This window comes from Bos javanicus, chromosome 19 (genome assembly GCF_032452875.1).
Source record: "Bos javanicus breed banteng chromosome 19, ARS-OSU_banteng_1.0, whole genome shotgun sequence".
Classification (NCBI taxonomy): domain Eukaryota; kingdom Metazoa; phylum Chordata; class Mammalia; order Artiodactyla; family Bovidae; genus Bos; species Bos javanicus.
In genome coordinates, this window is record NC_083886.1 from 41,711,256 (window position 1) to 41,737,192 (window position 25,937).

At 52.9% G+C, this 25,937-nt stretch overlaps 3 protein-coding genes across 9 annotated transcripts in view; 2 read left to right on the plus strand and 1 right to left on the minus strand.

Moving 5' to 3' along the window:
* Positions 1–1,564: 1,564 nt before the first annotated feature.
* PSMD3 (proteasome 26S subunit, non-ATPase 3) lies at positions 1,565–14,814 on the plus strand. The gene is made up of 12 exons (XM_061391696.1): positions 1,565–1,982; positions 3,863–4,053; positions 5,856–5,993; positions 7,222–7,358; positions 8,254–8,444; positions 8,606–8,709; positions 12,094–12,208; positions 12,311–12,430; positions 12,765–12,868; positions 13,106–13,261; positions 14,192–14,242; positions 14,366–14,814. The coding sequence occupies exons 1-12, from the start codon at positions 1,763–1,765 to the stop codon at positions 14,441–14,443; spliced, it is 1,605 nt and encodes a 534-aa protein (XP_061247680.1). The 5' UTR covers positions 1,565–1,762; the 3' UTR covers positions 14,444–14,814.
* A 6,188-nt stretch (positions 14,815–21,002) lies between these two features.
* On the plus strand, positions 21,003–24,113 carry CSF3 (colony stimulating factor 3). 2 transcript variants are annotated; one of them, XM_061391698.1, is made up of 5 exons: positions 21,003–21,866; positions 21,972–22,126; positions 22,521–22,628; positions 22,819–22,920; positions 23,146–24,113. In XM_061391698.1, exons 1-5 carry the CDS (start codon positions 21,854–21,856, stop codon positions 23,308–23,310), a joined length of 543 nt encoding a protein of 180 aa, XP_061247682.1. In that variant the 5' UTR covers positions 21,003–21,853; the 3' UTR covers positions 23,311–24,113. The 2 variants fall into 2 exon arrangements, with proteins under 2 accessions (XP_061247682.1, XP_061247681.1); XM_061391697.1 differs by having other exon boundaries at positions 21,343–21,866; positions 22,774–22,920.
* Positions 24,114–25,369: 1,256 nt separating this feature from the next.
* The window catches only part of MED24 (mediator complex subunit 24), a 44,138-nt gene continuing 43,570 nt past the window's right edge, over positions 25,370–25,937 (minus strand). For all 6 annotated transcript variants that reach the window (XM_061391684.1, XM_061391686.1, XM_061391687.1 and 3 more), the window contains one exon: positions 25,370–25,926. In XM_061391684.1, the coding sequence (XP_061247668.1) occupies positions 25,810–25,926 (117 nt within the window). In that variant the 3' untranslated portion in view covers positions 25,370–25,809. The remainder of the gene's footprint in view (positions 25,927–25,937) is intronic.

Below are 25,937 nucleotides of genomic sequence, written 5' to 3' on the forward strand. Positions count from 1 at the left end.
GCAAAGGTCTGTCTAGTCAAAGCTATGGTTTTTCCAGTAGTCATGTATGAATGTGAGAGTTGGACTATAAAGAAAGCTGAGCGCGGAAGAATTGATGCTTTTGAACTGTGGTGTTGGAGAAGACTCTTGAGAGTCCCTTGGACTGCAAGGAGATCCAACCAGTCCATCCTAAAGCAAATCAGTCCTGAATATTCATTGGAAACTCCAATACTTTGGCCCCTGATGTGAAGAAGTGACATTTGAAAAGACCCTAATGTTGGGAAAGATTGAAGGCGGGAGAAGGGGACGCGACAGAGGATGAGATGGTTGGATGACATCACTAACTCAATGGACATGAGTTTGAGTAAATTCCGGGAGTTGGTGATGGACAGGGAAGCCTGGTGTGCTGCAGTCCATGCGGTCGCAAGAAGTCGGAAACGACTGAGCGACTGAACTGATCGACACTCTCCCCTATCCGCATTCCTCCGCTGCGGATTTTATGCTTTATTTTCAGCCCTAGCTAAACACAGATGGGCTTGCCTTGTGGCTCAGCTGGTAAAGAATCCGCCTGCAATGCGGGAGACCTGGATTCGATCCCTGGGTTGGGAAGATCCCCTGGAGAAGGGAAAGACTACCCAATCCAGTGACTTTCACTTTTACTTTTCAAACTCGGACAAAGTCTGAATCCCATAGGGTTCTCTGTCGTCTCCAGTTCGGTTTTATTTCAAATCCAACAGAACTGATACTTTCCAATTGTGGTCCTGGAGGAGACTCTTGAGAGTCCCTTGTACAGCAAGGAAATCAAACCAGTCAATTCTAAAGGAAATCAACCCTGAATATTCATTGGAAGGGCTGCTGCTGAAGCTGAAGCTCCAATACTTTGGCCACCTGATGCCAGGAGCCGAATAACACGAAAAGACCCTGATGCTGGGAAAGATTGAGGGCACGATAAGGAGGCGACAGAGGATAAGATGTTTGGGTGTCATCACCGACTCAATGAACATTTGTTGTTGCTCAGTTGCTCAGTCGTGTCCGAGTCTTTTTTCGACCCCATGGATAGCAGTACGCCAGGCAAACTTCAGGAGACAGCGATTAACAGGGAAGCCTGGCTTGCTGCAGTTCATGCGGTCGCAAAGAAGTGGACACGACCGAGCGACTGAACAACAGCCTAGCTCCACAACCCTCCTCAGATTCTTTTCTTCTCTCGTGCCCGATGCACCGGGCTACGGTTGAGGACCAGCCTCGTGGATCTCGAAAGTGAATCCCGCCCGGGGCAAACTGAGCGAGTTTAAGCATGAAACCCGCCCAACAACTCTTGGCGTCAAAACGCCCTGCGTTCCGGTAGGTCCTACGCACTCCTCGCGGGGTGGGGTGCTCCGTAGTAACCCAGTTGGAGCCTGAGGTGACCGCTTGTGGACCTCTCGTGGACATTCACGGAAGTGCAATCGAGAGAAGCAAGCAAGAAAATCAACACAGTGCAGCACGGCAAAACAAGCCTTACAGACGCAAAGCTCCTCCCCGCTCCTTCCGTGGAGATCCGCCTCCATCATGCGTCTCGGTGGTTGACTTTTTCCCCCTTTGATGACTCGGCCATCGACCAGCCCGGCCTGTCGTTTCCCAGAAGGCCCAGCGCCGGGAAGGGGTTTGCAGCTGCTCCGTCATCGTGCGGCCCGACGCGAGCCCGCGCTCGTGTGCAGGCCCGGCTCGGTTCCTGGTCTACGGTGCGAGGGTTTACGCGAGGCCCCGGCCTCGGTCCCCGGACTAGGCCGCGACCCCGGGCGCCATGAAGCAGGAGGGCTCGGCGCGGCGCCGCGGCGCGGACAAGGCGAAGCCGCCGCCCGGCGGAGGGGAACAAGAACCACCGCCGCCCCCGGCCCCCCAGGATGTGGAGATGAAAGAGGAGGCGGCGGCGGGTGGCGGATCAACCGGGGAGACCGCTGGCAAGACGGCGGCTGCGGCGGCTGAGCACTCCCAGCGAGAGCTGGACACCGTCACCTTGGAGGGTACGAGAGCTTGGGCCGGGGACGTGCCCTGATCACGGGTGACAGCACCTGATGGTGTAGCCTCTCCTTGGGACCCCAGCGTAGCCTCCACCACCGTGACTTGTGGGTTCCTTGGGATCACCCCCAGTGCCTGCTCCCGCTACCCTGACACTCCCGACCGTGGCCCGAATAACTGAACTGTCTCTCTAGACTCTGGCCTCCTCCCTTCTCACACACCCTCCCTCCACGGGGAATTGCGTCTAGAACTAGGTCTCACCGGGCCCATAGACTCCCTCTTCTAAGTTCTCTCCTCTTACCTTATTATTCCACTTATATCTCATCAGACTGATTCTAGTGACCCCAATGCATGACTGATCTCTACAAAAACCAGTGTCTGTATTTATCTTTGAAGGGGGATAAGGATAATACAGAATACTGACCCCTGTGTTTTAAGAATGATTGCTGTTGTCTTCACTACCTTTAGCAAACTCCGCTAAGAGAGCCCTTTCTGCTTAGTATCTTGCTTCCTCGTTGCTCTAATTGAACTGCCCAAACGATCCTATCTCGTTTTTCTCTCCCTTCAAACCCTTATTCCTGCTCTGTTTCTAAAGAGTTTAAACACATGATACACTTTCAACTTTTTAGTTGTCATTTGTTTGAGTTCCTGATACTCACCTCCCACCTAAACTATATACCAATTCCCCCATTTCTCTTCTCCTTGGTGCCTGTTCTCAGTTTCCACCTCCTCTTGTTTCTCCAAGTTTATATTTCACTTTTCCAACCTAGAGCATCCTGTCCATATTTGGAGTGGGTAGAGTGAAGACTCCCCACTGTGACCCTGGTGCTACTGCCCACTTGTGGGTCAAGTAGGAGAGGACTATTTATTGGATTTTCTCTCTGCGTAACTGCGTGAGATACTAGCTCAAAAACATTGAAATAAGCAAAGTTACGCTCCTAGGTGGTGGTTTGAGGATGTGATAGTGTTGACTGCATCAGCTCCTATTCTAATACAAAGGAATATGAATACAAGGGAAACTGAGAAGCTACCAATTGATGGTGCTCCCTTATTTCTGGACATTTGTTTCCATTTTCCTCCATTATAAATAGCTTTGCAGCCATCATCTCTGCCCACGTATTTGATCTATTTCTATAATTACTTATTCAGTATAGATCCCTGAGTTGAGAGGGTAAATATTGGTAAGGTCTTTGGTAGATATGTCCAGGAAAACTGTACTGATTTACATTATGCAAACAGAAATGTCCTGGTCACCCCTGTACTCTGTATGTTATCATTTTTCAAATACTGTTAGAATGGTTATTGAAAAATGTTTTCATTTGTGGTTATTTGAATACTAATGAAACATTTTTCGTGTCTATTTGTCATTCCTCTTTCATATTGACCATTCATACTCATTTGTATTTAATCCTTTATGCAAGCTCTTTATTGAATATGCATCTCTGGCCACATTTGTTGCAGATATTTTTCTTTTGCTACAGTTATTAGAAGGATTTTGTTTGTTTCTTTTTCTATGAAGCTCTTTAAGTCTTTTGTGTGTGTATGTGCGTGATTTCTCCTATTGTTTGCATTTGGAAAGTGTTTTCCTATTTGAAGATCTGCTAAATCCCCACGTGTTTTTGTTTTTCATTGTTTTGTTTTGTTTTTTTCCTTTTTATGTCACCCTCTACTTCTTCTCCAACCCAGCTTTATTTTTCTGTGTCTCTTGGTTTTGTCTTAAAATTAGCATATGGCATCCATAAGTATTACTTAGTCCTGTTAGAGTAAAAGAGGGGACTGGCCACATCCTGACATTTGTAAGCGGCTTCCTAAGACTGCTTGGCTGGAGTGGTGGAGGGGTAGGAGGAGTTGCAGTTCATGTTTTTCCTCCCCTGGTCCTCCACAGACATCAAGGAGCATGTGAAACAGCTGGAGAAGGCAGTGTCGGGCAAGGAGCCTCGGTTTGTGCTGCGGGCCCTACGGATGCTGCCTTCCACGTCCCGCCGCCTCAACCACTACGTTCTGTACAAGGCCGTGCACGGCTTCTTCACTTCCAACAATGCCACTCGAGACTTCTTGCTACCCTTCCTGGAAGAGGTGAGTGGAGTCAGGCCAGCACAGGAGTGTGGGCTTGGCTTGAGACACACAGGGACACACATTCCACCCTGGGTAGCTGTGTGCCATCCTGGAGACCTGTCTTATTACCTGCCACAGCAGAGACACGAAGCAAAGCAGCCCCCTCATCTGCCCTCTAACAGGGGGACCATCCTTCTGCCCAGTAGGGTCAGTATTTCTGAGTCAGGAAAAGGATCTGAGAATCAGGACCCTTCCAACTACATTCATTTCCCACCACTCCCAACACAGGGCCTAGGAGAAGGTTCTACCATCTCTTTGCCTCTGAAGCTTCACCATGGAGGATGTAGAGAACAGTGGTTAAGGGACTTCCCCGTGGCCCAGTGGTTAAGACTCCTCGCTTCCACAGCAGGGGTTGTAGTTGGATCCTTGGACGGGGGACTGAGATTCCACATGCCCTGCAGTGTGGCCCCACCCAAAAGAGAACAGTGGTTAAGAGCCCAGGTTTGGGGGAAGGTTGAGTTTTTAACCCCAGCTTTACCATTTGGTGTTGAACCTAACTTCCCTGTGCTCTAGGGGGATTCTAGGTTTCACTGCTGTGGCCTGGGTTTAATGCCTGGTCAGGGAATTGAGTTACGCAAGCTGTGTGGCTTGGCCAAAAAAGAATAATGAGAAAAAAAATTTTTTTTGGTGGTAATAAAGAAATTTGGGGGGAAATTGACATATATATAGTATTTATTTTCAGATCTAGTCATTAAAACTGGAATAATGTGTAACAGATCAAAAAACAATCGTGGTGGGAGACTTGATTTGATGTATGTGATGAACAGCTCGGGGGCACGTTGTGGGGCAGTTGCTGAGGACAGGGAGGCTCTTAGAACCGTGTGCGGCACAGAGTGCACGTCGATGACGTTAGCTTGCTGGTGGTAGTTGTCTCCGTGCCAGGAGAAACCTCTCCTTTTCCTTGCTGACTGTATAACTTCTCTTATCATCCATGGTACAGTTCAAGTCCTGCCCCTTCTTAAACTTCATTGGCCCTTCAGCTACCTTCATCTCCCTAAAATTCTATATGCTTACAATCTGTTTCATAGATGAAAAACTCAGGAAATCCCCAGAGTGGACAGTAAGACTTTACTGTCTGGGAAGGGGGAAAAGCACCCTCCCCCAGCCCTGCCTGGAATATTTTTTAACCTGTACATCTCTGAAGTCTCCCACCACGATTGTTTTTTGATCTGTTACACATTATTCCAGTTTTAGTGACTAGATCTGAAAATAAATACTATATATGTGTCCATTTCCCCCCAAATTTCTTTATTACCACCAAAAAAAATTTTTTTTGTCTCCTTATTCTTTTTTGGCCAAGCCACACAGCTTGCGTAACTCAATTCCCCGACCAGGCAGTAAACCCAGGCCACAGCAGTGAAACCAAGAATCCCAGCCACTAGACCACCAGGGCACTCCCGGTCTCATTATTCGTGATCTCATCTCTAGAATTATATCACTTTATTAAACAGGATTTGCAGTGGTTCCAAGTATGGTGGTTTAACCTCTAGTTAGGTTGTAGGCTCTCTGAGGGGTCCTTACATTGTCCTTTCTGTCCCCGTTCTATTCTATAAGGATGTTATACTTCTGCAACCCTTTTCTGTATTGATTTTATCGCCAGCCTTTTTGACTCCCTTCAGTATTTTTGTATCCCCAGCACCCAGAAAAATCTTGGCACACAGTGGGCACTTAGTAAATCTCTTGAAATAATAGTGAGTGCCTAAGAAATTCCTGGTTGATTGATCTGACTGAGCTCTTCCATGATAACTCACGTCCTCTTCTAGCCCATGGACACAGAAGCCGATTTACAGTTCCGTCCCCGAACAGGAAAAGCTGCGTCGGCTCCCCTCCTGCCTGAAGTGGAAGCCTACCTCCAGCTTCTCATGGTCATCTTCCTGATGAACAGCAAGCGCTACAAAGAGGTATCCAAGACCAGAGCGTGTGACTAACACGCCCCAGGCAGTGTGCATGGGGTCAGTGGGGGAGATGGCCTCTTGTGAAGAAATAGATCATCATTGGGTCATTCACTGCCCCCCAGACTCTTCCCCAACGTGAGAATGCGCCCAGCCCCACATCTGAGGAAGACCCCTCAACTCCTGCTCCAGCCCTGGGAAAGGCCTGCCATGGTCACTCTGTACCTCTCTGTGGTGCAGTCCCCGGATAGTGGATGCTTTGGAAAGAGTAGATTTGGAGGCAGAAAGACCTGGCGTCAAATCCCATTTGTACCTTAGGCAAATTGATTTCTCCCAGCTGTGTGTAAAATAAGACGAACTGCCATTCTCACAAGTTTATCATTAGTATTAAAAAAATAATACATTTAAAAAATACTTGGCACAAAGTATTTTTGTGACCTGCAGAAAGTCAGCATTCCCGACGTGTTAATAAATGGCAGCTCTTACTGTGGATCTGAAAGGCTCCATTGTGGATACGACTCTTCCAGCACGGCCTCCAGCTGAGGCAGCTGCCCTGGCAGGCTCAGCTTCTCTTCCAGGGGCACACCCAGGAGGTGACAGGTCTTAGGCCTCAGTCTGCTGTTTTATTTTTTCCTCGCTTTGCCACTGGTTGGTTTTTGTTTGATCGGTTGCTCTTTAGCTATAATTCACCCACTTGATTGGGTTTTTTTGTATATTCACAAGGTTGTACAACTGCCCTCCTGTCTAATTCCAGACAAGCTTAATCACTACCCCACCAACCCTCACGGCCCCCCACAAAGAAAAACACCTTACCTGTTAGTAATCACACCTTGTTCTCCCCTCCCCCCAGCCCAGTAATCTCTTGATACTTTGTGTCCCATGGATACTATGTGCCTTTTGTGTCTGACTTCTTTCCGTAGCTTAGTGTTTTCTAGGTTTATCCACAGTGTAGCATGTATCTGTACTCTGTTCCTTTTTATGGAGGAGTAATATTTCATCACATGGATATACCACATTTTGTTTAACCATTGATTAGATGATAAGCACTTGGGCCAGTTCCCCTTACTGGTTATTGTGAAAACTGCTGATACAAACATTGGTGTGCAAGCTTTCCTGTGAACATGTGTTTCCAGTTCTCGTGGACCTCTGCCTAGGAGGGGACTTGCTGGCCATGTGGTATCTCCGTGTTTAAATTTTGAAGCACTGCCGCTTGACTCTCTTTTGGCTGCCTCCCCAGGCACAGAAGATTTCTGATGATCTGATGCAGAAGATCAGCACTCAGAACCGCCGGGCCTTGGACCTTGTGGCTGCCAAGTGTTACTATTATCACGCCCGGGTCTATGAGTTCCTGGATAAGCTGGATGTGGTGCGCAGGTACCAGTGGCCAAGGGTCTCGCTTGTGGCCCTCGGGGTCAGCAACACGGTCAAAGCTGTGGACTTGCAGAGGGCTGGGGCCTGGGGGATGTCAAGGGCCCAGCAGGAAGTAGGGGTGACCGTTAATACGCCCTGAGCTGGGGGAGGGCTCGAGAGGCTGAGACAGAGATGACCACTGGCCCGCTAAGTCCTGTCCCCCAGGTTCCTCCTCTCACCGCACGTCGGGGAGGACTGTTCAGTGGGTCCGAGGTACGAGGATGGTAGACTCTTCAGCGGGTCCGAGGTACGAGGGCGGTGTGGCCGAGGCCCTTTGTTTTGCGCCTGAAACTACCACAGCGTTGTTAATTGGTTGTGCTCCAATATAAAGTAAATAAAAGGTTGTTTTTAAAAAGTACAAGGACAGGCTAGAAAGCCTTTCACTCCTCTGCCTGGAACCCGTGGTGGCTCCCCATTCCCCTTGGGGAAAAGCCAGAGCCCTCCTGATGAAAGCTTTTGAGGCCTCCTAGGGTCTGGGCCCCCACTCCCCGACGCCTCGCTCTTCCCCGGGCGCACAGCTCCCTCGCCCGAGATTGCCCTCCTCCCTGCGTCCTTCAAGCCTGTGCTTAACTCTAGCCTTCTCAGTGAGTCCTGCCCTGACCGGGCTGTTGAAAGCACAACTCCCTCCTGTCCTGCTCGCCCCTGTCGCACTTACCCTGATTTCTGCGTCACCCCCCACCCCCACCCTTTGTCATCCTCACAGTACGCTTATTCATCACGAGAGTTGTCTGTCTCCCCCTTCTGAGTGCAGGTTCTCTAAGCAGAGCTCCATCCTCTGTGCGCCCAGACTGGTGCTCTACTAGTTGACTATTCAGAGTTGTTATTTGAGGCCTTGACCTCATTTCTCTCCTTCTTGCAGCTTCTTGCACGCTCGGCTCCGGACTGCCACCCTGCGGCACGACACGGACGGGCAGGCCACGCTGCTGAACCTCCTGCTGCGGAACTACCTGCACTACAGCCTGTACGACCAGGCCGAGAAGTTGGTGTCCAAGTCCGTGTTCCCTGAGCAGGCCAACAACAACGAGTGGGCAAGGTACCTCTACTACACAGGTGAGCAGGGCCCGCGCCAGCCGGGAGGTGTCTCAGGCTCACTCGGCACAAATTTGCTAAGAATGTGGTACCCGTGATGCCTAAGAGGTGCTCTGGTTTGTGGGGGACCAAGGTTTGGATAATGCTCTTGTCTTGATCAACTCTCCTCTTCTCACACCCAGGGCGCATCAAAGCCATCCAGCTGGAGTACTCAGAGGCCCGAAGAACAATGACCAACGCCCTTCGGAAGGCCCCTCAGCACACAGCGGTCGGCTTCAAACAGACGGTGAGCAGCAGCTCTCTCTCCCCTTTGACCCCCGTACTCATCTGATACCACGTTAGTGCTGTTTCCCCATCTGAGGAGCCAGGAAGGCATCCTTACTTTGTCTTTGTGCCCTAAAGGTGGCATCACGTGTCTGTTTCCACATAACGTTGTTCAGGGCACCTTAGGCAGACACTGCCTGCACCTCTGGCAGTGTATATCCCCAGTCTTCTCCCTGGTAGGTGGGTTTAGAATATTCCTGACTCCCCAGAAGATCCTGTAGTCTTTTCACGCAAGGGTCTTGTTTGTGTTGATAAGCTCTGGACTCTTTATCTAGTCCCTCAGGTGTCCCTTTGGGAGCAGTGGTGTCTGTGGCCAGGGAACCCGGGGCCCTCCTTAAGGTGGCCGACTCAGGTGGAGGTAAACCTTGGCCATGTCAGAGCTGTCAGTCCCCAAGTATATTTCTTGAGTGCTGACCTTGATACTGGGCACTGTGAGGGATAGAAAAGAAGGATTAGAAATGGTATTTGCACTCAGAGAGATGGATGCAGAACACTTGAAGCAGAATGGCTTGAAGGCTGTGTAAAATCACAGAGCCTAGCAGCCAGAATTAGGACCCAGCTTTCCCAGCCACAGATGACTGCTCCCACACACACACAGACACCTCCTAGCCCTTGAAAGAGAGCAGGATGAGCATGTACACCGACGAGCTCAATGTGGTAGGAGCTCTGGTTTGTTTCGTTTCAGCAGTTCAGAGAAAGGTGAATTCAGTTGTGGTAAAATAAAGAAATCTTTAAACAGTTATATTTGATCTGGTTTTTGAAAGATGGGTTGAATTTTCATAGAAAGGGGTGGTTTTTCAGACACATAAGGTACATTGCAGGATGTGAGATTGCTTACAATGTAGGACACACACTAAACCTTCTAAAAATCAGTAAAGATGCATGTAATTGACATACAGGCTGTGTCACACACCAGGGAGAGGTGTCATGGGGTAAAGCGGTGTTTTCAAACCAGATTTAGCTGTGGATGGATAAGGTTTCGAGTTTTCTGTGGTAGACCCAGGTTGCAAGAAGGAGCAGAGGGAGCTGGAGTGAGGTCTTGCCCGTGGACTGTTGGTGAAGGGGCCAGGAAAGAGGTGGAAGGGCTGCTCGAGAGGTGAAGAAGCAGAGGTGGGGGAACTTCCCACCCAGAGAGGCTGAAGCAGATGGGTGACGAGCCAAGGCCTGGGGAGAGGTAGGAGGGATGGGCTAGAGAGCCCCAGTGGAGAGCCGGCTTTAAGTAAAAACGGGGAGCGTGAGAATGGGTAGAGACAGACATGGACTTTAACGTGGCATCTAAAGCAGAGCAGGTAGGTGTGCCGTCCATAACTGTTCCACGTTCTCGCCTTGGGGGATCTCATTTGCTTTCACAGCTTAGCTCTCACCTCCACAATGCGTCACCAGAGTCCATTAATCTGTCTTAATCTGCCTGGTTGCTGTAGCAAGACTGGCTGGCTTAAGCAGCAGCAATTTATTTTGTTCTATTTCTGGAGGTGAGAAGTCCAAATTCAGGATGTTAGTGTGGCTGAGTTGTTCTGGGGGCTTCTCTTTTGCTTGGAGTTGTCCATCTTCTGCTGTCTCCAAATGGTCTTCCTTCTGTGCATATCTGTATCTCTAATTCTTTTTGTAAGGACCCCAGTCATAATTGGATTAGGGCCCACTCACATGACTTCATATTCCCTTCATAAATCTCTTGAAAGATTCTAGCTCCAAATCCAGTCACAATCTGGGGTAGTCAGGGGTTAGGGTTTCACCATAAAAATCGGGGGTTCACAGTTCAGCTCATAATACAAGTTTTGAGCCCTCTCACGAACCCAGACCTGCAAATTCCACTTCTCATCAAACATCTCCATTAAGGTACTTGCTGGCTGCTCACACTCACCTTGTCCAGACCCGCTTGTGTGCCCTTTACGGTCCTTCTTGCTCTCCTGACCTGCATAGAAGCCTTGGGTCATCTTGGGCCCGTGCCCACCTCCCCATCGCCGAGCCGTCTGTTGACTCCCTGCCGCTTTGGCGGTCCTCTCCTCTCTGACGTTGCCCGTGCCCTTGTTCGAGCCACCAGCGCTGCCGGCCACCATCCTCCCCTCCGCCGGCCCAACTTCCCCTGCCTGACTCAGTGGGGGTCCTGGCCGGTCTGCCTGGTCCAGGAAGCTCACATTTTCCCATTTCCTACCCAGTAAAGTACTGTGGGTCTTGTGGATCAGGTAGTTCAGGTGGTAGTACTGTTATTACACCCGTTCTAGGGAGGAGGAATCCAGAGACTCGACGTTTCTAGCTAGCAAGTAAAGACTGGCATTCTGTCTCCGAGCTCAGAACTCAGCCTGGCACTCAGAACTGGGCGTCCCGAGTCGTGCCCCAGGCATCTCACCTGACAGCCCTCCCACCCCCTCAAGTACACTGGCCTCTTCTCCAACCTGTCCCCTTAGCTGAGGCATTCTCCCTCCTTTTTCTGCTTCATCAGAATCCTCAAGGCTTGGGACTTCTCTCATGATCCAGTGGTTAAGACTCCGTGCTCCCAGTGCAGGGGGCACAGGTTCTGTCCATGGTCAGGGAATTAAGATCCTGCATGCTGTAAGGTGTGGCCAAAAAAGTACCTGTCTGCCATTGCTTAAAAGAATCCTCAGAGCTCATGTTAATTTCTGCCATCACCATGGCTTTCCCCTCACTCATGGAGTACGCAGAGGGACAGGGTAGTGGTGAGCGCGGGGACCACCCCGGAAGGCAGGACCCTCCTTGCCCAGGTGTGGGCACCATCACCCACCCCGTTTTTAACCCCTGGCCTCCTTTGTGACGCTGGCTTGCCCACGGTTTAGCTCTCTGTGCTCCTGTCCCTCCTGCTTGTGGGGGAAGTTGTCCCCTCCTCCCAGTCTCCCTTGCAGGGTGCTGCATCAGGAGGAGGGACCCGGTTTCCCAGGCAACCCTGTCCTTCATACCCAGCTCATTCACCAGGGCTCTGCAGGCCCTTTCCTGTGCTTCTTCCTCTACCCAGATGATAGTTTACATGTGGTTCACCTCCGTAGCCAGCACCTTAGGCTGACTTGCACCCATCGCCGAGGCCTCTGGACCTGCCTCCTTGCGGGTTCTGAACCATAGAGCCTGCCCGTCCAGCCTGTAATTTGGTTTGCCGTTTTGGAGCCTTGTGCACTGACTGGCCAAGTGAAATGAAGCTGCGGGCCCGCTGTACTCAAAGGGTCAGACCCCAAGGCAGAGCTTCGGTTCCACATGCAGCACAGCTTGAGGGTTTTCCCCTCTCCGTGGGCCCAGTCCAGTGCCGCTGTCCCTTCTTGTCCAGTGTGTCTGGCTGAGTTGAAGCCCCCCTTGGCTCTCTCCTCCCACCCTGTGGGGCTCCCTGCCCTCTGCCTTCCAGGTGCACAAGCTTCTGATTGTGGTGGAGTTGCTGCTGGGGGAGATCCCAGACCGGCTGCAGTTCCGTCAACCATCCCTCAAGCGCTCACTCATGCCCTACTTCCTTCTGACCCAGGGTAAGGCCGGTCCCCTCCCAGGGCGTGCTGTCCCCTGGCACTGTGTCCCCTCTGGTGTGTGTGCCACGGGCAGCATCTGACCCACTCCTCTCCCCACCGCAGCTGTCAGGACAGGAAACCTAGCCAAGTTCAACCAGGTCCTGGATCAGTTTGGGGAGAAGTTCCAAGCAGATGGGACCTACACCCTCATCATCCGACTGCGGCACAACGTCATCAAGACAGGTGTGGGTCGGGCTTCAGGATCTACCTTCCAGGGTAGGGGACGCGGGTTCAGTTCCTGGTCAGGGAACAAAGGTCCCACGTGCTGCGGGGCAGCTAAGCCCACATGCCACAGTGAGAAGCCCTTGCGCCGTAACGAAGACCCAGTGCAGCCAAACTAGAAAAAAGAAAAGGTAACCTGATCACTTAAAAAAAAAAAGACAAGTGTGGATCAGGGTCTGAGGGAGCCCTGGAAGCAGGGCTGGGACTCGGCTTCTCTGGGGCTGGGACAGCGCTGTGGCCCTGGGCGGGTGAAGGGTCTGTGCCCAGCCTCTCCTCCCCGCGGCCCTCCTCCCAGGTGTGCGCATGATCAGCCTCTCCTATTCCCGCATCTCCTTGGCGGACATCGCCCAGAAGCTGCAGCTTGATAGCCCAGAGGATGCAGAGTTCATTGTCGCCAAGGTGGGCCTGGTTCGGGGGCCACAGACGGGGTGTTTCTGGCACGGGGCGGGAGGGGGTTGACAGCTAAAGCGGCGGCATGCCCAGCTTACAGTGAAGCCAGGAAGCTGCCAGAGGGAGTGTCTGTGTGTACACAGATGGATGTAGGAGAGATCAGGGAGGACAAAGAGATGAGATGGGACGTTCTCAGACTTAGAAGATGGACTTTCTGGTGACTTCTCCTTGCTTTGGGGCCTGCAGGCCATTCGAGATGGCGTCATTGAGGCCAGCATCAACCACGAGAAGGGCTACGTCCAGTCCAAGGAGATGATTGACATCTATTCCACCCGTGAGCCCCAGTTAGCCTTCCACCAGCGCATCTCCTTCTGCCTGGATATTCACAACATGTCTGTCAAGGTGAGGGGCCCTGAGCTGCAGAGCCAGCCGGGCAGCAGCACGCTGCCACACCTGCAGGCTCCTAGAGAAGACTGGCTTGGTTTGGGGCCCAGCTCCCAGTCTCTAAAACACTGGGGGGCCAGAAGGGGCAAAGGACTTGGCTTGTGGGACCACAACGCCTCTGTGGACTTAAAGGGCCTGGTTGCCAGGAAGGATCAGACTGGGGTTTAGAGTGCACGGTTCTGGATTTGGTGCCAAATTTGAGTCATTTACCTTCTCTGAGTCTCTATGTCTCCATCTGCGAGATTGATAGTGAGGTATTACCTGCCCTGCCTGCTTCACAGAGTTGTAGAGATTGGATGAAATCTCTGTCTTGGGGCACTTAGCAGTCTGAATTGTGTAAAGGGTAGGATCACCATCTTGGTCCGCAAAAGGCTCCTAAGCCCCTGTGGGTCAGGTGCTGGTACTGTCGGCCACCGTTTTTCCTGGTCTCTCCCCCCAGGAGACCAGGGATATCACTGTGTCTGAAATCAGGCCAATGCTGTGCATGAAAGGCCCTTTGTGACTGGCCCCCTGTGTCTCTAGCCTCACTCCCCAGGACCGCTCCCATCAGCCCCTCCCCCCCTTCTCCCAGCTGGCCCCACTGAGCTCCAGCCTAACCTCTCACACCTTGAATGGCTCTGCCTAGAATGCCCTTCCTTCCACTCCCGTAGGCCATCTGTTCTTCCTCCTTCTCACTGCCAGTTCGCCTCCCTGCCTGACTGGGAGGGTCGGTCGTCTATCCCTCTGGATTTTCTTTTTTAGTGTTTATCACGTGGTGTCACAGGTCGTTAGTCACCATGCCTAGCTCCCCCAGCAAACTAAACTGGGGAGTATCACCTGTCTGGTACATTGCCTGGCACCCAGGTGCCCGCCTCCTCTTCATTCACTCCTCTCTCCATTGTGCTTCAGGCCATGAGGTTTCCTCCCAAATCCTACAACAAGGACTTGGAGTCTGCAGAGGTAAGCTGCTTTCTGCTTTGGGTGGAAGGGGAAGTTTCTGGAAAGCCTGGGTGGGTCGGGCTGGGTGCAGACCACGAGCCCCCGGCTGGTCCTCAGCCCCCGCCCCCCTGCCCTCTTCCCCAGGAGCGGCGAGAGCGGGAACAGCAGGACTTGGAGTTTGCCAAGGAGATGGCAGAAGACGACGATGACAGCTTCCCTTGAGCTGGGGGGCTGGGGAGGGGTGGGGTGAGTGGGGACTGGCTCTGTCTTTCCCCCACGGGGGTCCCCTGCCCAGGGAACTGGCTCCTCTTCCGACATGGGGCACACAGACTGCTATGTGCAGGGGGTGAGGGGTGCAGGGAGCCGGTCACCCCACCTCATCCCAGGGCCCCTCCTCAGCCGGTGACTTAGCACACGGGGGCAGGCGGGCGGGCGGGCAGCCTCCCAGGGCAGGGTCCTGGCTAGTGGTGTGGGCAGCACGATGGGGGAGCGCTCTCCTCCAGGGAGTGGGGCACCAGAACTGGGACATGTGTTAGGTTGTATGTTTTTTGAAGCCTCGATTATGATTTTTAAACAATAAAAATTTCTCCAAAGCTCCTTGTGTATCTCCAGTTACTCTATTTTGCCCTCACAGGTACAGTGTTAACAGGCCCAGATTTTTCTCCTGACCTGGGAGTGCCAGCCCCAGGCATGATATGAGGACCTGATGCTGCTGTAGATGAGGAGGCAGCCAGGGGGCTGGGTGAAGAGACTCTGATCTGGGGTCAGAAGGGCCTGGGTTTACTCTTTCGCATCTAACTGGCTCTCAAATAATTGGGCAACTCTCTAAACCTCTCAGGCCCCTTTGCCAGATCTGTCAAATAAATGATTATACTCAGTGATCTCCTGGCTCTAAAATTAGGAATCTAGGCTTCCAATGGATCAAACAAAATGTGAGAGTCTGGCCCTCAGATGAGATTCAGTGAGGAGAGAAGGGTCTCCAGCAAGGCTGCACCATGTTGGGAGCAGGGTCCTGCCCAGCTGGCCCTTGAGGGGGGAGGATGGGCTCCTCCCTGAGAGCAGGGAGGAGTGGTCGGGCATGAGGGGGCTCTCTGGCCCCCAGCCCACCTGCTCCAGCAGCATATGGTGAGACAGTGGGCCTACCCGGCTCTCCAAGTCTTCAGCCACTGCCAGTGGCGCTCCCCTCGTTGGGTCATTTGCGATATTCGTGTTCTTGGGCTGGCACCTGGGGCGTACTTGTGCCATACCTTCCTGCCAGCTCTGTTATCTGAACGATGCCTCATGGGTTTCTCCCTCTCAGCTGCAATCCCTCTCTTGCTCTCCAGCTTGCTGATTTCTTTAATTTTCTTTTTTTATATATATTTATTTGGCTGTACTGGGCTTCCCAGGTGGCGCTAGGGGTAAAGAACCCATCTGCTAATGCAGGTTAGACATAAGACACACCAGTTCAATCCCTGGGTCTGGAAGATCTGGAGAAGGGAATGGCAATCTGCTCCGGTATTCTTGCCTGGAGAATCCCATGGACAGAGGAACCTGGCAGGCCACATACAGTTCATGGGGTCGCACAGAGTCAGACACGACTGAAGCAACTTACCACGGCACGGGTCTCAGTTGCTGCACACGGGATCTTCGATCTTCACTGCAGCTGTAGGATCTGTCTTTTTAGTTGCAACACACGGGATCTTTAGTCTCAGCATGCCAACTCTTAGTGGCGGCATGTGGGATCTAGTTCCCTGACCAGAGATTGAAGCCAGGCCCCCTGTACTGGGAGTGGGAAGTCTTAGCCACTGGACCACCGAGGAAGTCCCTCCACCTTGCTGATTTCTACACGTCTTCCAGACATCCTGCCTCTTAGTGATTCAACTTCCCAGCTTCTGAACCACTCACTTACTGGTAATGGAATTCTTCTCTTAGGAGGTCGTTTGTATGAAAGCCTTATCTTTCCAACTAGATTGCAGACTCTTAGAGAACTTGAGGCATATCTGTGCCTCCAGGACTGCCCAGTGCTTAGCACACCGAGTTGAACAAAGTCTTGTTTGTTAGGCGAGGTCCGCTGTATATTCCCAGGTGGCGGTAGTGGTAAAGAACCTGTCGGCCAATGCAGGAGACAAAAGAAATGCAGGTTCAAGCCCTAGGTCAGAAAGATCCCCTGGAGAAGGGCATGGCAACCCACTCCAGTATTCTTGCCTGGACAGAGGAACCTGGCGGGCTACAGTCCATACAATAGGGTTGCAGAGAGTGGGACGTGACTGAAGCAACTTGGCATGCACGCACTGCATTTTCATCTGTGGATAGCCCTAATCCCATCAGAGGCATGTTTTAGACTGGCCTTGCTTTCGTTCCTTGCATCCAAACTTTATTTTCTAAGGATTCAATCTCTTCCCCATTTTATAGGCCAATTAAAAATCTAATAGATCTTTAGTTCCCTTCCAGGAAGGATGAGGACTAACTGAGCATCGCCCCCACGCCCTTCCAGGGTGTGAGGACAGGCTTAGGTGGGCTGTGAACCCTGGCCTGTGTGACGCCAAGTGAGGGTCCCGTTCTGTGGGGTGTGTGCAGCCTTCCAGTCTCAGCCTGCGGCTCTGCTTTCTTGCTGGTTGGTTGGTTTTTGTCCTCCCATTGCTGTCCTTCTGGCCCTTGACCACTTTGTCTGACCTTTAAAATGACTTTCTGGGGCTTCCCTGGTGGCTCAGTGGTAAAGAATCTGCCTACCAATGCAGGAGACACGGGTTCTGTCCCTCACCTGGAAAGATCCCACATGTTGCAGAGCAACTAAGCCCATATGTCACAACTATTGAGGCTTTGCCCAGGGCTCAGAGCCCCAACTACTGAAGCCCACGCGCCCTGGAGCCCAAGCTTCACAAGAGAAGCCACCACAATAAGCGCTTGCGACGCAGCTAGAGAGTAGCCGCAGCTCACCACAACTAGAGAAAAGCCCACACAGCAACGAAGATGCAGCACAGCCAAAAGTGTGTGATAATTAGTTGTAATTGTTATTATTCAAAATGACCAGTCTTGAAGTCACCACCAGCCCAAAGTGCCCCAGACCCTTTCCTGGTTGATAATGCATCAGAGTGTATCAATCCTGTTCACAGAGTTGGGGTTATTTGTCATGATTTCCTGGTTCTCACCAACCTTGAGTCTATGGGCCATTTTTCTGTCTGCTCAGTATCTGGAAGTTTCTTGTAATTCATCCTCATTGGCTTGGCTTTCTTTTCCTGGAGAAATTCAGTGTTATTTTTATGCTTGGAGAGTTCACTGTGTTCTCTACCTCCCAGTTTTGTTTTTTAGTTAGAAAACTACAGAGAAGTACAAAAAATAACATGACATAAGTTTGAAGCCCATCTTTAGAGATAAGTTTAAAGCCCGTCTTTCCCTCAAGACAGCCACTCTGCTAAATTCAATGGGTAGCCTTCCGGTTTACACTTTTCTACTTTTACTACAACATACGGTATTGTCTTGAGTTTTTAAATCGTTGCAAATGATGTATCACCTGAAAGGAAGTTCCTTTCACTCAATATGGGTTTTGAAGTCTAATCATGTTTAAACCCACACCCAGCACCGTTCCAAGGACTAAGAATACAATTGACTAAAACCAACTCCTTTCCTCGTGGGTTTTTATTCTGGAAGGGTGGGGAGGCACACGTGGTGTGAATGGGCCACAATTCATTAATTTACTGGTGGCCACTGGCTTCCTGTTGCAAACAACATTCCAGAGCACATTTCTATGTGTCCCTTTGTACATGTGTCCTGTGTACACAGCTTGCAAACTCTTCTTAAAGGGTCTGACAGTACGTTTTTTAGCCTTATGAGCCATATCCGCGGTCACAACTATTCGCTTCTGCCCTTCTTGAAAGGGGACCTATGTAAACAATATGTAAACAAATTATTTATTTTGGGCTGTGCTGGGTCTTCACTGCTGTGAGGGGGCTTTCTCTGGTTGCAGCGAGCAGGGGCTGCTCTCCAGGTGCAGTGCAGAGGCTTCTTGCTGCAGTGGCTACTCTGGCCTTGGACTGCAAGCCCTGGGTGTATAGGCTGCAGTACTTGCAGTGTGTGGGCTCAGCAGTTGTGGCCTGTGGGCTCTAGAGCACAGACTCAGTAGTCGTGGCACCCGGGCTTAGTCGCCCTGCGACCTGTGGGATCTTCCCAGGCCAGTGATTGAATCCGTGTTCCCTGCATTGGCAAGCAGATTCTTAATCACTGGGCTACCAGGGAAGTCCTGAACAAATTATTTATGAACACTGGCTTTTCGTGATTTTTACATGTGATAAAATATTCTTTTGATTTTTTTCCAGCCATTTAAAAAAATGTAACACTCATTCTCAACTTGGGGTGTACATATCTCAGCCCACAGGCCAAGTCTGCAGCAAAGGCATTACTCCAGAGCCTGTATAAAGACTCTCTGGGGCTTCCCTGGCAGTCCCGTGGTTAGGACTCAGTGCATCCACTGGGGCACAGGTTTGATCCCTAGTTGGGGAACTAAGATCCCCATGTGGTGCGTGTTGTAGCCAAAAATAAAGGGGGGTGGGTGGGTGGGAAGTGCTCCAAGCCCAGTTCCAGATGAAAACAGGAAGTGTGAGTGGAAGCTATCCACCCGCTCTGGCTATTGAGAAATAACTGGGAAAGCCCTGAGGAAGCTGGAAGAGTGAATAACAGCTGGGGGTCTCTGGGGCCAGGCCCTTTGAGAGATCGTTTCAGTCTGGCTCAGCCCACATGTATCAGAACCAGTAACTATCTCTCTGCCTGGTCTTTACTCTCTCACGGGTGGGGCTGAAACCTGGACTGAGCTGTCATCCAAAAAGTACATCTCTCTGAATAGGAAGGCAGTGCAGTAAGAATGACAGGGGCTCAGGAAGGGTGGCCACAAATCCTGCCCCTGATTTGTTCTGTGATCTTGGGCCTTTCCCTTCTCTGAAGCCAACCGTTGTCTATAATGGAGATTATGCACACTCGGTTGACAGGATGAAAGACGAACGTGTCATGGAAGATGCCTGGCATGTAAGAGGTGTCCTGTAACTGTCAGCCAGCATTCACCCAGATTCTCTCTGTGTGGGATGGAGGCCAGAACACCTCCCTGGCCAGACAGTCCCACTTTCTCTGGAAGCAGCCCACCCTATCCTTCAACACCTCCGGTAGTTAGAACACTCTCCTCTTGAGCTGAAAATTGACTGGCCGTGGCTTCCACTCCCTATCCCACTTCTGGTCCCTGAAACCATGCAGCAACCCTCTCCTCTTTGCCAGACAAAACTGCCAGTTTGCGGACATTCCTGGTGGGCCGGTGGTCAAGACTGTGTTTCAGGCTCAATCCCTGGTCTGGGAACTAAGGTGCCGCATGGCACAGCCCCTTCACCAAAAACCATTTTTTTTTTAAAGAAAAGTCTGCTTTTTTTCAAATCAACGTCTTGAGTCCTTTCACCATTCTGGCCACCCTTGTTAGAATTAGCATTTTCTGAGCCCAACATCTGAAACACCTGCATTGTAAGTGAAAATTAAAGTTTGGGTCCAGAGCTGGCCTGGTCACAGGTGAGGAAGGCAAAACGCAGAGATTCAATACTTAAGAGCTGAAGACTCGGGCACAGGGCAGACCTTGGCTCTGCTATTTGGGGGCAAGTCATTTAACCTCTTCAAGATCAGATTCATCTTCTGTAAAGGGGGAGATCTTTCTGGTAACTTTGTCATAAGGCTTATTAAAACAGTGCATTTGCCAATGTGCAGGAAGTGCTCCTTGGACTGCAAAGAAATCAAACCAGTCAATCCTAAAGGAAATCAACCCTGAATATTCATTGGAAGGACTGATGCTGATGCTCCAATACTTTGGCCACCTGATGCAAAGAGCCGCCTTACTGGAAAAGACCCTGATGCTGAAAACACTGGGGGCAGGGGAAGAGGGTGCCAGAGGATGAGATGGTTGGATGGCATCATGGACTCAATGCACAAGAATTTAAGCAAACTCCAGGAGACTGCAGAGGACAGGGAAGCCCGCTGTGCAGCAGTCCATGGGGTTACAAAGAGTCTGACCTGATTTAGCGACAATAACAACGGGGACTGCCCAACACATTATCTGTGGTGGGCTGTGTACTCTGGAGGTTCTTAAGGCGAGGGAGAGGAGGCATGACTGTGAGAACTCTTGCCCTGCCTCTCAACAGTTCTGCTAAATTCACCCCTCTCTTCCCATGAAGGTGGGCATAGAACTGGGCTTAATCAGTTGCCTGGCCTAAGGTAGAGTCGGGGCCAGGGCTGTCCAGCATGGCCAGGACCAGAGGCAGGACGTGAATTGATTCATAGTTGTTGGCCCTGCCAGCTGTGACCACCAGGGGGCACCTCCACCCCAGAGATGGCCTGGACCAGTCAGACACACCCACTCCTCTTCCCAAGACTGTTCTGGCACCTGGGGGGGTTAACTGGGAGGGAAAGTGATAGTCTCAGATGCAGTTGGCCACACTGCCCCAGGCAGGCCCCGTGGCCTGTGGAAAACACTCAGACCCGACGCAGAGGTCTGGGTTATAACTCTGACTCTGCTATCCATGACCTTGGGCGAGCCTCTTCACTCACTGACCCAGTTCACCATGTTGGAACAGACGCCCAAGTTCTCCCAGCCTGGACAGTGCGTGGTTCTTGGGTTTGAGGCCAGGTGGTTTCTTCTTTCTCACCCCAGCCCTTCTCCCCTCAGGGCAGCACACACTCGCCCGCTGGCAGTGAACCCCGCCAGGGAAGCCACCTGTCCCAGACCCTCAACTCCAAAGCGCTGAGGCACTAGCAGGGGGTGAGGGTGGGGGGCGGTCAGTGCAAGAGGAGGAGGAGGGACAAGGTCAGGGGGCCCAAGAGCCTCGAAGGGTCTTGCTTCATCCGGGACAGACATCCGGTTTCCTCTGGTCACTGCCAGGATTCCGGGGGCAAAGGGATGAGTCATGGGGGGATTGGGGAGTTCCCAGCTAATCAGTTCAGGATGGAGTCCAGGAGGATGCCCATCAGAGTGTGGGGTGGGGACAGGCGGCCAGATCCCAACGTCCCTACCTCAGGCCTCTGGCCCCTCAAGAGGGCAGAGAGGCGATTTCTATCGCCTGAGACTTGGGGGGATAGAAATGAAGCAACTAGTTTCTTCTTTCTCCAAATTGGGGGCCTGGGGAGCAGGTGGCTTAAGGATCCCGAGAGAGAGCGGCTTAATGGGGCTGACCCAGGAGATATGCCAGGGGAGGGAGGGACGGAGGAGGGCCCCAGGCCTGCCTCTTCCTTGAGGTTCAACCAGACTCCAGCCTCCCGGGCTTTTATCATTAGCTCAGTTTGGTTCAGAGGTTCAGTTCAAACACTCTGGGGCAATTCAGACCTGGGTGGGGCTGAGGGGAGGAAGGGAGTTTGAGAGGGGCAAGACGTCAAAGAAGAATCAGAGATTCCACAATTTCACAAAACTTTCGCAAACACTTTTTTTTTGGTCCCAACCCCCCTGCATTGTCCTGGACAACAAATTTGCATAAAACTTGGGAAGCTATTACTAAGCGTTAGTCGCAGCACCAGGTAATTTCCTCCCAGACCTCCATGGGCTTGAATATAAAGGCCCCAGGAGCTGGTCCCTGACAGAACCCAGAACCTACAGCCCCACCCAGACCCTTGGCTGAGCCTTCTGCCCAGAGCCCCATGAAGCTGATGGGTGAGTGTCTGGGTCCTGGGAGGGGAGAGCTGCGGCAGCAGCGGGCAGGGGTGCCTGGGCTTCCAGAAAGGTCTGCACTTCTCCTGAGCCCCCATGTGCTCTCAGTCCTGCAGCTGCTCCTCTGGCACAGTGCGCTCTGGACGGTGCACGAAGCCACCCCCCTTGGCCCTGCCCGATCCCTGCCCCAGAGCTTCCTGCTCAAGTGCTTAGAGCAAGTGAGGAAAATCCAGGCTGATGGCGCCGAGCTGCAGGAGAGGCTGGTGAGTGAGGGAGGCCAGCGTGGGGACGGGGAGGGGACAGATGCTCCAGCAGGGCAGGGAGGGAAGGAGGCACACGGGGGCGCTGAGGAAGAGAGCGGGGCTGAAGGCAGCGTGGGAAAGGGCAGCAGGAAGGAACGCATGGTGAGAGAAGACACTGGGGGAAAAGGAGAATCAGGAGAGGCCCAGCCCGGAGGGCGGCTGGCAAGGAACTGGGGAAAGAGCCTCTAGGTGACAGTGCTGGGAAGGGTTGGCTGGGAGCTTGGATGGAAGAAGGGGGCTGAGAAGCCTGGCAGGAGGGCTGGGGAGGCAGAGATGTGGAGGTGGAGAGGTGGGGGCGCTTGGGGAGGAGGAGGAGGAGGAGCTGGCCCCTCACCCAGCATCCTTCCCACCGCAGTGTGCCGCCCACAAGCTGTGCCACCCGGAGGAGCTGATGCTGCTCAGGCACTCTCTGGGCATCCCCCAGGCTCCCCTAAGCAGCTGCTCCAGCCAGTCCCTGCAGCTGGTGAGTGTCCCAAGGGGAGAAGGGAGATGAGGGGGCGGGAGGGCAGACTGACCTGGAAGGCTCCCCAGTTCTCTAGGCTCCACGCAGGGACCCTAAGGGGAGCACCCCAGGTGGCGTCCCCTGACTCTCCCACCTGACCCCCCAGACGAGCTGCCTGAACCAACTACACGGCGGCCTCTTTCTCTACCAGGGCCTCCTGCAGGCCCTGGCGGGCATCTCCCCAGAGCTGGCCCCCACCTTGGACACACTGCAGCTGGACGTCACTGACTTTGCCACGAACATCTGGCTGCAGGTGAGTCTCCTTGGGAGCAGCAGGCTTTAAGGGCAGAACTGAGCTGGTCCCAAGGTGGTGCTGCAAGCCTGGGGCCCTGGAGTTCTCTAGGGCTGAACCAAGTCCCTGGACCTGGTTCTTGTCCTGGCTCCACTGTGAACCCTGGACCTTCCACAGCCCATCAGCCCCTGGCCTTCCTTTCCTGTGCCAACACGCCCTGACTGCTGACCTCATCCTCCCCCACAGATGGAGGACCTGGGGGCGGCCCCTGCTGTGCAGCCCACCCAGGGCGCCATGCCGACCTTCACTTCAGCCTTCCAACGCAGAGCAGGAGGGGTCCTGGTTGCTTCCCAGCTGCATCGTTTCCTGGAGCTGGCATACCGTGGCCTGCGCTACCTTGCTGAGCCCTGAGCACAGCGCTTCCCCTCTCATGTATTTATCTCTGTATTTAATATTTATGCTTATTTAAACCTAATATTTAAAGACAGGGAAGCACAGAAAGGAGCCCCAGGCTCCTGGGTCCTTCCTTTCACCTCCATGTGGGGAAAACTCTCCGTCTTGCATACTGGGATTGGGAGGGAGTTGGTAAATACCAAGTATTACTTCTTGTGGCTGCTCCAGGCTTGGCTCCGCGGTGGGTTCTGCGGAGAGCTGCAGTGAACCCCTACCCTGAGGATGCCCACCTCGGGGCCCTTGGAAGCATCGGGAAGTCTCCCAAGTGGGAGATGAGACAGCTCTGTTTAATATTTAAACAGCAGTGTTCCCCAACTGGGTCCTTGCCCCCTGGCTCCGGCCCTGCATTCAGGCATGAAGCCCAGCAGAGGCAGCTGGAGTGGGATGCTTGACTCTGGGGTCCCACAAATTTGCTGGGGAAACTTCGTCAAGACTTTTTTCAAGCACATTTTGACTCCTCGTGTGGGGAGCCCAGGCATCAGTGACGCCTCTTGTTTTTCTGGATGCACTAGAGACGCCATGAGGGTCATGACCTTGCTCCACCCTACCGGGGTTAGGGTCAGGATTCTGACTCTCTTTTGGGCTGGGCAGATGGTCGTATGTCTCTGCCTTGCTGGGTGAGACTGGGAAATGGAAAGGAAAGATGAGGGAGCTTGTGTGACGGGGTGTGAGAGAGCACTCAACTGTTCACTTTCCACCCCGGCCCCCACTTTCTCCCTGTAGCCAAACTTCACAATAATAAAGTGTTTGTCTCCAGTAAATGGCCTTCCTCCTTCTTGAGTCCAGCTGGTGCCTGGCCAGGGGTTGCGGGTGGGGAGTTGAATGGCGGGCGAGGCCCAAGGGAGGGAAGAGGAGGTGCGGTCATTCCTTGGCACCCACTTGGTACAGACGCCAGGCCGGGTGCTGGGGCGCAGCGGTAATGAGGCAGGCGTGGTCCCTGCCCTCATGGAGCCACGGCCTAGCGGGTGAATAGGAAGCAGATGGGTCAGCGGTACCGGGAGAGGAGAGAGTGAGCTGGGGGCACTCAACAGTCCAGACGCAGATGGACGTGGGCCTGACGCAAGGGAAGATTTAGTATTCGCTTCAGTCTACCACCTTCCATAAACTTTCACCCTCCTGTGCTCACAGCTGCCCATAAAGATAGGATTATGAAGGGCCTTTTATAGACCAGGGAGCTGAGGTCAGGGTGACAGCTTGGATCCAACCCCAAATTCCAGGCTCTGCACTTCTCTCCCTCGTTGAGCTCTGCTTCTGACCTGGCGGGGAGCCCGCAGCCTGAACTCACATCTGGGGAGGATGGAGGGGCCGCTTCACAGCACAGGTCCGAGGCAAACCTCTTGGCCAAGGACGCACATGTGCTTCTGGGCTGCTGCCAGCAGACCCAGGACACCCAGACAGCCAACCAGTCCCCGGGTCCCCTCCCAAGATTCCCATCCTTGGCTCGAGTCACCTCCCACTCCCCTTCCCCACTGGGTCCTCAGAAGCAGAGTCGGGCTGAGAGGGCTAGAATCCCCAGCTGTGCAGCTCAGGGTGCCCTCCCCCCGTGGTTGGTCCTGAAGAAGCCAGGGCTTGGAGATGTGTGACACAGGCAAGGAAGGGTTAAAGAGAGCTCCTGCCCTCATCCCCCGGGGTCCCTCAGCCCCCTTCACCCCTCATCCCCCAAGTCAGTCCTCCTCCGGAGAGGAAACTCCGGGCCAGTGAGACTCTGGGTGGGGCTTGGAAGGGCTGGGAAACATCAGAACGAACAAGACACCCTACCCCAGCACCAGAGGGGCCTCAGCCAAAACCTCTCCCTTTGCAGAGTCAATCAGACTTTGCAAGCAGGGGGAGGCAGCTGCCAGGTATGAGGAAGGGAAGCTGCTCCTGTGCCCTGCCCTGCCCCTACCGAGTGGACAAACACGGGAAGCTGAGCCCAGCCCTCCCATGAACTCCTCGCCTGCCTCCTCTACCACCAGACTGCACGGGGCCAAGGAGAAGACAGTGCTCTCCACCCACGCCAGACACGGGCACCAATGGCTATAAAGGGATCCATGAAGCCTTTATTTACAACTGAGAAGAGGCAAACACACCTCATGTAATAAAATATATATACATATATATACACACACACACACACCCCCACACCCGTAAAGCTCCTCGGAGGCAAATCCACTCTTGGAAGGCGACAAGCAGGCGGGTGGGGGTGAGGTGGGGGGTGTTGAAGCGAGCCTGCTCTGAGTGAAGGAAGCAGGCTGCTCATGCACAGAAGGTACTGGCAGTGGGGACAGGAAATTATGAAAGAAACTGGGAGCCGTCTTAGAGGTCAGAAGTCAGGAGCAGGGGAAAGATCTGGAAACTGACCAGGGGAGGTTACGTCATGTGCATGTGAGCAACGATGGCTCATCATTCTGCACGTTCCCTTCCGAGGCGCACAGGGCTGGAACCCTCCTGCCAGCCCCCGTGGCCACGCCAAGCCCCTCAGAGGGCGGCGATGGCTTTGGCGGCCACCTGGCGGCCCAAGGGCAGGCTGAGGTCCGTGATGGCCAGAACTACCTTGGGGCTGGACATGGCCGACACCTTCACCAGTTCCGATACCTGTCAGACAG

What these genes read in the sequence shown, in the direction of transcription:
- PSMD3 (XM_061391696.1), top strand. Translation starts at nt 1,763, where the DNA reads ATGAAGCAGGAGGGCTCGGCGCGGCGCCGCGGCGCGGACAAGGCGAAG. An exon ending in TGCTACCCTTCCTGGAAGAG is followed by an intron (nt 4,054 to 5,855) that starts GTGAGTGGAGTC and finishes GTCCTCTTCTAG; the next exon opens with CCCATGGACACAGAAGCCGA. An exon ending in CAGAGTTCATTGTCGCCAAG is followed by an intron (nt 12,869 to 13,105) that starts GTGGGCCTGGTT and finishes TGGGGCCTGCAG; the next exon opens with GCCATTCGAGATGGCGTCAT.
- CSF3 (XM_061391697.1), top strand. An exon ending in CCAGCCAGTCCCTGCAGCTG is followed by an intron (nt 22,629 to 22,773) that starts GTGAGTGTCCCA and finishes CTGACCCCCCAG; the next exon opens with ACGAGCTGCCTGAACCAACT. An exon ending in CCACGAACATCTGGCTGCAG is followed by an intron (nt 22,921 to 23,145) that starts GTGAGTCTCCTT and finishes CCTCCCCCACAG; the next exon opens with ATGGAGGACCTGGGGGCGGC.